The sequence below is a fragment of the Mus caroli genome, unplaced genomic scaffold (genome assembly GCF_978045245.1).
Source record: "Mus caroli unplaced genomic scaffold, Mus_caroli_1 scaffold_1, whole genome shotgun sequence".
Lineage (NCBI taxonomy): Eukaryota > Metazoa > Chordata > Mammalia > Rodentia > Muridae > Mus > Mus caroli.
Genome location: NW_028227256.1, coordinates 174,077,743 through 174,088,723, shown reverse-complemented (window position 1 = coordinate 174,088,723; position 10,981 = coordinate 174,077,743). Strand labels below are relative to the sequence as shown.

The 10,981-nt window shown below is 43.4% G+C and overlaps 1 protein-coding gene across 1 annotated transcript in view; it reads left to right on the top strand.

The window, feature by feature from the left end:
* Positions 1–473: 473 nt before the first annotated feature.
* Pld5 (phospholipase D family member 5) overlaps positions 474–10,981 on the top strand; it is a 353,497-nt gene continuing 342,989 nt past the window's right edge. Inside the window, exon 1 of the mRNA XM_021158929.3 lies at positions 474–846. Within this exon, the coding sequence (XP_021014588.1) occupies positions 658–846 (189 nt within the window). The 5' untranslated portion in view covers positions 474–657. The remainder of the gene's footprint in view (positions 847–10,981) is intronic.

Below are 10,981 nucleotides of genomic sequence, written 5' to 3'. Positions count from 1 at the left end.
ACTTCACCAGCCGCTCGGTGGTTTGCCGGCGAGAACCCGCGCAGGCGAGGGCTAGGGCAGGGAGAGGCGGGCAGGCTGGCTGGAGAAAGGCGCGCGCAGAGGGCGGCGGCCGGACTCTGAGCTCGCCTCTGGGCGGCTGCTCACTGCATCAACCTGCGGGCTCCCGCTCGGCCGCTGGGCCCCTCCCACCGCACCCCACCCCCGCTGCCCGCCCGCCTCGGGGCCCGGGTTCCAGTTGGTGCGGAGCAGCCGCGAGCGGAGCTCCCGCTCGGGACCGCAGCGGCAGGCGACGTCGCGGCCACCTCCGCTGCACCCTGACTTCTGCCACTCGGGAGCAGGCATCCACTCCTTCCCGGTCTCCCTTTGTCCAGTCCCCCCATCCGCTCCCTCCCCCACCCCTTCTCCCATCCCCTACCCTGCGACACCCTCCTGCCTCTGTCCCTCTCCCCTTGTCCCCGCTCTGGTGCCTCTAGCCAGCACGCTGCACACCCCTTGGACGATCAGCACCCCGTGTTCTCCGAGGGCGACCGGCACCCTGTGCACCCCTCTCTCTCCTTCAGCTCCATCTCACTGCCCGCCTGGCCTCTCGCTCTCTGGCGGCTCCCTGCTCCTATCCCGAGTGGGTTGCGCGTCGGGCAGCCGCCTGGTCATGTCAGGATGGAGATCCGGCAGCACGAGTGGCTCTCGGCCTCCCCCCACGAGGGCTTCGAGCAGATGAGATTGAAAAGCCGCCCCAAGGAACCCTCGCCCAGCCTGACCCGAGTGGGCGCGAACTTCTACAGCAGTGTCAAGCAGCAGGACTACAGCGCCAGCGTCTGGCTCCGAAGGAAAGATAAACTGGAACACGTAAGGACCACTCGCTCCCTCCCGGGAGCACTGGGGGCGGCTAGGTGGTCGACGGAAGCACTAAAGGTGTAGGCACCCTTAGTGGGGACTCCAGCGGGCACCCCGCCCTCAGGGCCAGGATGCTTGTGTAGTTTGTCAACCCTGAGGCATCTCCTGCACTTTTTGCCTTAATGACTCAACTGCATGGAGAAAAGAAAGGTTCCCTTCAGGTACCCCAGTCCCAGCATCCTAGAGAGCTCCTGGTTGGCTGTTCCCTGTAAGGTTTATGTGCACGGTGTTCTTGGGTTACCTGTGAAAAGAGTGGCTGATTACGGGGAAATAGGCTTTGCACAAGAAGGGTTTCAGTGGGATGTTCACCTAGTTCTTTGAAGCTGTTTTACTCAGTGCAGAAACTACAAAAACACTGCAATAAAGTTGTCGCTGATGAACCAGAGCTTTTGGCAGTGTGTGCTGTGATGCTAGCAGGAGTTTTTAGGTAGTCTCTCCACCTGAGCCCAAGTGGAGAGAGACTCTGCACTAAGAAAGGACAGACCAGAGGTCCCAGGCAATCTGCACTCTGAACAGTGAGACCCAGGAGATGTGGATTTCCCCACCTCCACACCCCTTCTCTCTCCAGTGAGGTCTTGGGTCTTTGGCTCTGGGGCTGAGTCCTTAAGACTAACCATTCTAGAAAGAAAACAAGTCTTTCAACAAGGACTTTTGGGAATCCATACTTAAAAATCTGACCAGTCAATATCCCCTTAACCAAATGTTAAAACGAAACTAAAAACCTCAACCTCCGGGGGGGCCAGCAGTAGGTGAGAACTGCTGTTAACCTCAGCAGACCTGCAGAATCCAAACTGGTATGTGACTGTTTCCTGGTGTTTGGGTCACATCAATAATGATAAAAGATAAGATTATGGAAAACTCTGGGAACTCACGAATCCCCCAGCGCTGTACCACCTGACTCCCATCTGGCCCCTCAAGCCTTCCTGAGCTTTGCCTCATCAACAGTGTACCTAGGAAGAAGCGTGGAAGTAAGTATTTCTGTTAGAAGCCCAAAGGACAGCCTGTGCCTTTTTTGAGGGCTGGATTAAGTCATACCAATGACTAATTCTAAAGCCCGTATTTAAAGCTCCTAGTTGAGTTGAGTAACAGGCTCTGTTTTGCCTGGAGAGAACCAAAAGGATGCCTTGGCTCCTAAAGGACTGCTAGGGCAGCAGTGCAAGTTGGCTGTTTGAAAGGCAACAGCAATACCTGTTTTAAAACGCTCTTAAAAAATGCTCACTCCAGGATGATGCTTGAAGGGGAAAGGATCAGTGATGTCTGGAGTTTATAGAGGATAGATAGAGTTATCATCTTCATGTACTGTAGCTCCGGATGCTCATGAGAAAATGAGCCCCAGCCTCAGGCCTCAGAGTGGTAACAGAATACCCTTTATTTTCATTTAATCATAATTGTGTGTTCATTTGCAGTGGCAGCTTTAGGCTGCCTCATTTCCTTCACACTCTTACTGAAAATCAATAGCGCAACCTTCTGCAAGTGTGTCATCCGGAGTCCCAAACGCTGCTGCATGCATTATACTGAAATGCTTTTTCCACTGTTTGATTTGCGCTCGAAGTATTAGGTCTACCTCATGGGCCGCAGCAGCTTCACCTTCTGCTTTGAGTGTAGGATGCTTGGCTCTCCTGAGGATGAGAGATGCAGCAAAGGGGAGGTTTGGTAATTTTAGCATCTGCACTTTTCGCTCAGATGTCCTAAAGAGAGCACCGCATTCATTAAAAAAAAAAAAAAAGTCATATGCCTCATTTAATGCTGAAATCAGAGTATCATTTGTTTGGCTTTTAATGTTTATATGAGATGTATGTTCTATATTTGCCTTCAATTAGAAGTGGAGCTTTTATTTCAAGTGATTTTGGTACATTCTCTGGCCTCTTTGAAATATTGCCATTTTAATGATTTAGTGTTTACAAGCATGCTATGAAAACAAAGTCATATAAAGATACACATTTTATTTGAAATCAAGCACTCAGTGTTTGTATATCCTGTTTTGTGTGCTATGTTATTTAGGCAGATTGCTATTAATTTATATTTCAGTATGTGAGATTTAAAAGCCTATAACATATGTAACTTGGTATATAGGTACAACATAGAGCATGAAAATATCACATTAAGTTCATTATAAACCACACACCTCTAGTTTAGGTGTCACAGGAAGCAAGTTGCAGGTATCATAGAAAGTCAAGGGTAAGTTAAAAATCACTCCTCTGGTCTGTTTACTCAGATAGATGACCACCCTTTTTTATTATGGTGAAAAATGTAGAAATAATTATGATGGAGATGATATGCCCGAAAACAGCCTACTTGGCCGTTTGGTGCTTTGAAAGCTAATCTAAATATTTATGGAATAAATAAATTATGACTTCAAATGACACATACATTTAGTCATCACAGTAACGGGATTCCCCAAGATGAATTGTGGCAGTGTGTGGATTCTAGCCAGACTTTAGAGGTATGGCTTAATCTGAAAGTCAATAACACGGTATAAAGTGACAGTTAAATAATACATTTCTGCCCACTTTGCTAAAAGTGAGAGTAAGTTGCCTCTTTCTTTGTCTGAAAGACATCAGTTGAATCTCAGGCTATACAAGAAGAAAGTGACATGAGTTGGATTAGAAAATGTTCACTTGATCTTGTGCTTGGTTACATTAGTTAGTTGAGACATAAAATGAAGATTTGTAAGTAATTCCCAAAATCCCAGTACTGGGTAGTGCTAATGCAGGGACAGCCTGGGCTGCAGTGTGATTTCTGGGTTATCCTGGGGCCTCAGAATGAAAATACCAGCTCAGACATAGGTTCACATGTCCAAGACCCCAGTCCTCAGTATGCTGAACCAACAAGATCTGTAGTCCAAAGCCAGCCTGGGCTACAAAATGTGTTGTTTCAAAACATTGATGTAACCAACGGAAAGACAGAAATATATGTAGGGAAATGTCCCATTCCTAAGTCATGGTTAGAATGTGCAAGAAGGTTGTGATCTGTATGGTTAACTCTGAACTTCAAATTCTGCTTGTACATTTGAGAAAATTGTAAGTTTTGGTTGCATACGGAATATTTTTATTACTTGTTATAAGTGAGGCTCTTGGTGCTTAGAACCTTCTTAACCTTCCTAATGTTGTGACTCTTTAACACAGTTCCTCATTTTGTGACTCCCAACCACAAAAATTATTTTGTTGCTCCTTCATGACTATAATTTTGCTACTGCTATGAATTCAAATGTAAATATCCGATATGCAGGATATCTGCTATGTGACCCTCAAAGGGGTTGTGACCCACCGGTTGAGAACTGCTGGCTTAAAGTGTTTTTGCATCCTGTTCTATTTCAGATTTCCTATGGCTTAAGAGAGCAATGGGTTTGGGAAGCAATAAAAGTCTTATTTGGTGTAGGATTCTAGTATTTTCTTGAGGGACATTATAAAGGATTACGGTTTAGCAAAGCAACAGGGGCAGGAGCCACCCCTGGAATCTCCCTAGGTTGGGTCCCCTTGAAGATTTTGATTTTCCCAGAGGACAGTATGAAATTTGGTGTCATTTGGCACTGGATGCTGTTCTTGAACTTTCTGCTATATTTTTTTTTATTGGAGAGAGGGTGAGAGGAGTCTGCTCTGCCCAGTTGTCGGTTTTATGCCAGCAGTGTGACTTCCCAGGTTATACGGGTAAAGGGAAGCTTTGCCTTGTTTTCTGGGTAGTCCATTGGTTGCAAATAAAGGTTCTAGTTAGACAGACCTGACTTTGAATTTCACTCTATTTTCAATAAAAAAAAAATAGACAACTATAGGTGAAGGGCTTTATGTCCTATTCAGTCATATTTGAAAAGCTATGCATTTATAATGGTGATTCAATGGTGAATTCTCTGTCTGTTTTTCAGGAACAGATGCCCTATATGTGTCAGGCAGACATTTTTATCGCCCTCCTCATCTGGACAGGCTGGTAGGAATTCTCCTTTTCTGAGTCTACCTGCCTGGCAGAAGGAAATGCCAATGTTCATTTCTCCCACTGCTTAGAAGTTAAGAGAATCTAGAGATGGCTCTGGAAGTGTCTACCCACAAGTGATGCATCTGCATAGCCCATACCTATTAGCCAAAGAAAGTTTCATGGCAGGGGTTCACTTGAAAGGGATGTAAAAGGGGATAAGGTCAAAAACCAAAAAGGAAGGGAATAGATCTTTTCCTATCCCTCCATAGGACCACCACGAAGAACCCAGTGTATTCTTAGGACTGAGTTAGACGATCAGGCAGACACCTATAGATAAAATGGCTTCTCTGGTCTTCCCTGATCTCTGCTTAAGCATGTGTCCTCTTCCCAGTTTTCACATTTAGCATCAGCTTTGTCCATATTATAGTCCTAGCCCCAAAGCATAAAGACCTTTTTTGGGCCATTAAAGATGCTTCTAGTCTTTGTCTGGTTTTCTGGGAGTTTTATTCTTCCAGGTGCTCTTTGCTTAGCACCTGCCTGGTCATTCTCATCTGACTTCTTTGCCCTCTCTTGATCTCTGATGCCCAATGCAGTGGAGTGTTGGGCATTGGGCTATACACAGACAGTCTGGTTTCCAGTCGAGCTGAGGTCAGAACCCCGGGACCCAGTGGTGATAATTAACCTACATGGGATGGAAGGAGTTCTCTCATGTCTCCCAGACTGGCTCCTGCTGAAGTTACAGCCTCCCTCAGCCTCCACAAGAGAAGCATGGTTAGTAGTCATGTAGGCAACGCCCCAAACTTCTGACCTTCAGGCTAAACTCCTCCCCAGTTACCTAGCAACAGTAAGATAAAGCAGCCCACTATAAGAGGGGCTGTTTGGCCCCTCCTCACTTTCTCATTCCTCTTGCTCTCCTCTCTCCTCTCTGTCTTCTCCTCTCCTCTCTCCTCTCTCTTCTTCTCTCTCACTACTCACTCTTTTGCTCTTATCCCTCTCTCCTCTCACTCTCTTCCTCTCTCTCCCTCTTTCTCCCCAGGCTTTCTTCTCTCTCTCTCTCTCTCTCTCTCTCTCTCTCTCTCTCTCTCTCTCTCTCTCTCTCTCTCTCTCTCTCTCTCCCTCTCTCTCTCTCTCTCTCTCATTTCCCTCTTCTTTCCTCTTGGCCATGACCAGTTTCTCTCTCTTTTCTACCTTCTCTCTTTCCCCCTGCCTTTCTACAATAAAGCTCTAAAACCATAGACAGTCTATGCTCATCAAGGCCCACTGCGCAGATTCTTGCCTATATGGGAACCTCTCTCCCTAAGCTCTCTCTCCTGTAACCCCTAGTCTACAGGGTGTTGCCCCGGGCCCCCAGTCGGGGCTTCCCCTTGGTCACTCCCCATCGAGTGGGGTCAGTGGCTCAGATGCCCACCCGGGGCTGAGTGGAAGGCGTCTGGCAGCCCTCCCATGTCCGTCTGCCCAGAGCATAGGAGGAACTCTGGCCAGACATGGGATAGCCTCCCTTTCTCCTCCTTCCCCAGCCCCCGTTTAGTTCCCACAGTGGAGACCAGCGCTTTACAGCTCTTTACAACCTTTGTGTCCTTCTTGGCTTGTGGCCAGTGAGATGAAATTGCAAGACTGGCAATGGAATCTCTTTAAACTGGAAGGGGAGAGATGAAGAGGAGACTGGTGATGAGTAAGTGACCAGGGACTGGCTCTGTGGGTAGAGTGCTTACTGCACAGGCATGAAGATGACCCAAGTTTGGATCTTTAGCACCTACATGAAAGCCTAGAGCTGCAATATGTGTCTGTAATTCCAGAGCTGAGGTAGATGGAGACTGACAGGTCTCCAGAACTCACTGGCCAGTCATTCTAGATGAACTGGTGAAGCTCACTAAGTGGCTCTGTCTCAAAAGGGGGGGGGGGGAAGGGTGACTAAAGAAGATACCTACCATTGAGCTCTGGCCACATACATGCACCCCTGTGCTTTCATATATGCATACAGGCAAGCACATACACACTCACAAAGAATAAAAGATAATTTCTAATGTTCTCACTTTTAGTGACCATTGTATTTTGGTCTAGTGTCTTAACTTAAAAAACTGTGTCCTCTAAATGTGTTTTACACTTGCTTTAATTGTTGGTGTTACCAGGAAGTAGTAAATAAATGTCAAGTTCACACTTGTCTCCTGCAGTGAATTATTCACATGGTGGGCAAAGAATAGACTAAAAAGCCTACACCGTGGTGTAGGCCTGTGTTATATAATGCCATTAATGTCCTGCAGAGCACACCCATGAAAGTACTGTGCCCCACTGAGCCAATCAGTAAAGCATGGAGACACAAGTCAACCCCAGGGGATGAATCTTTAAAATGCTCCATTAAAAATCAACCAAACATAGAGATTGTTTGAATCCCAAAGGACCATGATGTTCATCAGGATTAGTCCTTGTGATTTTTAGATAGAGAAACGGACAATCTGGGCAGAGATGATGTTCTCTGCCTCTCTAACTCAGCCACCGAGAAGGGTACATTAGGTGTCTCAAGGGCTCCTTCTAATGGATATCAGTGGGTCCATATATTGCCCTTGTCCCAGCCACGGTTAACATGTATTTGGCACTAATGGACTTCTTTCCCTAAGGATCAGTGCAACAGCTTGTTTTGAAGTTTTGTTTTCTCTAAACTGCTAAACTGTATTGGGTGTGGCTCATTATTGATTATTGGATTTAACCATGGTCCGGGACACTACACTGAATTTGAGAAACTCAAGATTATCGAACTGAAGCTTTATCTCCCCATCTATCTAGCAGTTTAAAAATACTAATTTCTGGCTAGTGTTTCTAAGTTTTTCTTACAGACTTCTGCATCTATCCCAGGCATACACATGTAGAACAGGTTTTAGTGTTTCTGTTTTAGCTTGAAGGTTCAAGAGATCTGATAATGGTTTTCAGCCTCTAGTGTGTGACAGTAGCAAATATATGTTCTCATACCGAATCGACAGGGAGATAGTACGCAGGTAGAAAGGTGGACGGCATGGCAAAATCTCACCCCAAAAACGTCACCTGAGCTGGCAACATCTGGGCAGTGAGGTACCTGGGGTCCATACCTTTGCAAGTTGTGCAATGAAATCTTAAGATGAAACATAAATGTCTTGGTATAGCAGAGATGTCAAACTGCCATGCTTACAGATACATACATACCTTCTAAACAAAAGGTATGTAATTTGTTCCTTTCTTCCTCATCCTTTCCCCTCCTCTTTCTATTCCCCTTTCTCTCTCCTCCCTCTTCTCCTCATTCTTCTCCCAGTATTCTCTCTGGCTCATCATGTAGTCCCTCTGTCCTGAAACTCTCAGCATAGTCCAACTTGCAAGTGATTCTACTGTTTCGGCCTCTCTTGTTCTAGGGATGGATGTGTGTGCTATGAGACCCAACATTCTAATTTTTGTTTAAACATGGAAAGATGAGTAAAGTTTTGAAACATCACAAACCTAGCCCTTAATTTAAATGGAGACTGGCAAATTTTCCCAGGTAGCCTTACCTTCATTACAAAGTTCACTCTCGACTGACCTGTGTATAAGGTTCAGTCCAAAGGATGGATGCTATGACCACTGAGAGATAAATGTGCTTCTTTATTCTCCAGAACATAGGAAGCCTGTGGACGTGATATTTACTGTCAATGAGCTTGACCACTGTCCTTTTCGCAGGAAGCTATGAGATTAGATCCAGAAATGGCCTGAAGATTTAGATTGGGAAGATGGTAACTGCAAACACAAAACCACCATAAAAAATCTCATCTGTAGAGGCACAGTTGCTGAGAGTGTCTTTTATGCGAAAAACATTGTTAGGAGACTGTGAGGTGAGGGCTTCAATTAAAAAAATATGAACTTGTTGAACCTGAATAATACACAAAGACTAGGCTAGAATACCTTTTGGCAACCTACTTATAGTTTTATAAGTACAGTTACAATATGATTATAGTTTTGGGACTAATAAAGAAAAAGCAAAACAATATAATACTGTTGTCAAGGGTCTCATTGTTTAGAATGGGATAAATTACAGTTTAAAATAAGTAATTAGTACTGTTGGATATTGATAATATAGCATGACAAACGAGTTTGCTCCAATAATATAAAGTTTAAACAAAAATTTTACAATTAATTAATGTAATTTATCACATTATCAGACTAGTAGAAAAAAAGTACATAGATGGGCTCAGTAACTGTGGTAGTTAGTTTTAATTTTAATTTTACACAATTTAGAATCACTTGAGAAGAGAGTCTCAGTGAGGAATTTTCTAGACCATGATGGCTTGTGACACGTCTGTGGGAGACTGGCTTGATTGCATTAATTCAGGTGAGGAGGCCCAGCCAGTGTGGGGAGCACTGTTCTCTGGATTTGGATCTTAGACTTTGTCAGAGTAGAGCAAGTGGGGATGAAAAGGAGAAGAGGGGCGTGTATGTATTCATTCCTCTCTGCGCCTGTGTGCAGGAGTGGTATGACTAGTTGTTTTAGGCTCCCAGTCCCTTGACTTCCCTAAAGATAACAGATGAAGAAAAAGTAAAGCATTTGATTATTTGATGAGAACAAGAATCCAAACATGATAAAATTCTCAGAGAGAAATACAAACAACCTTAATATTCTGATAATGGATTTCTTGAAGAAGAATCCTATGTAATGGTGAGATTTTAAGAATTATCTGCCTAGATTGTGTGAGAGATGCACATATCATACTTTTACTCATCAATGTATCAAAACTCATAGGCAATGCAATCAGGCAAGAAAAAGAAATAAAAAGTATAAAAATTACAAAGAAAATAATAAAATTGTTATTGTTGCCAAATGATCTGATTGTCCACATTTGAAAATCAAAGATAAACTATAGATATCCTATATGGATTAATAATTCTATTAGATTTGACAGGTAACACAATCAGATAAGAAAAAGATACTTAAAATGAGAATTTAAAAGGAAGTTATTGGTTATTAGCAGACAGTGCAACTGTGAACGTCAAAAGACTCAAGGTAAGCTACAAACGTATTTAACAAATTAGCAATGTCCTTGGACTTGTCAGGGTCACTGGATAAAGGGTCATTTTGTAAAATTAAGAACTAAAAATAATTCCAACGTAAAATTAGAGTTGGTATCATTTATATTATCATAAAATATCCAACACTAGGAATAAGTTTAATATAAAGGTTCTTTTTAATCTCCCAGCAGAAGCAATTCCTAATTAAGATTTCAGCAAGTTTGTCTGTATATGTATTGCAAACTGAAGTCTATATGGAAAGCAGAGGTTTGTTTGAGAGCAGATGAGACAGTGGTGAAGCAGGAAGGAGACTGATTATGGACAACAACATGTATAATAAAGATGAATTCACTTACTCAGTATTGTGGCAGTGTGGGTGAAAATGGCTTCATAGGCTCATGGATTTGAATACCTGGTCCCCAGTGGGTGGTGCTGTTTGGGGAGGTTTAGGGATGTGGCCTTGTTAAAGGAAGTGTATCTCTAAAGGGGGACTTTAAGATCTTAAAGATGGAACATTTCCACTTGCTGTCAGTGCTTAGTGATTGGTTAGTGTGTGAGCTCTCAGCTTACTGTTTTTGCTGCCCTGCCTGTCTCCTGCCATTCCTCTGCTTCACCATCATGGGCTCATAGCCCCCTGGAACCATAAGCCAAAATAAACTCTTCTATAAGTTGATGTGGTCATAGGATTTTATCGCAGCACCTAAAAAATAACTAATATGAGTATGGTCTTGGCAGAGGATGAACAAACAAATGAACTGATATATATGAAGGTATAGGAATAGACCTGTGCACATACAAAATACATTTTGATTTCTCTTTCAAATGACCAACAGTTGTCAGTTTAATGTGACTTATAGAATTAAGGTATCAATTGAAACAATGAAACTTCTAGAATCAGTAAGAAAAAAAAAAAACTTCATTAACTGGGACCAGGAAAAGTCTTAGTATTTTTAATCTCGATTTATCAGGATGAATAAACTCAACTACATTGAAATTAATCATTTTATTTCTGGAAAAAATTACATTTAGAGGGTGAAGGTAAGTCACACACTAGAATGCTATATTTTCAATTTATACTGCCACAAAGGGTTCATATCCATAATATATAGAACACCTACCTACAAATCAGTAAAAAACAGACAACCCAAAAGAAACATGAGCATGGAACTTGAACAGGAAC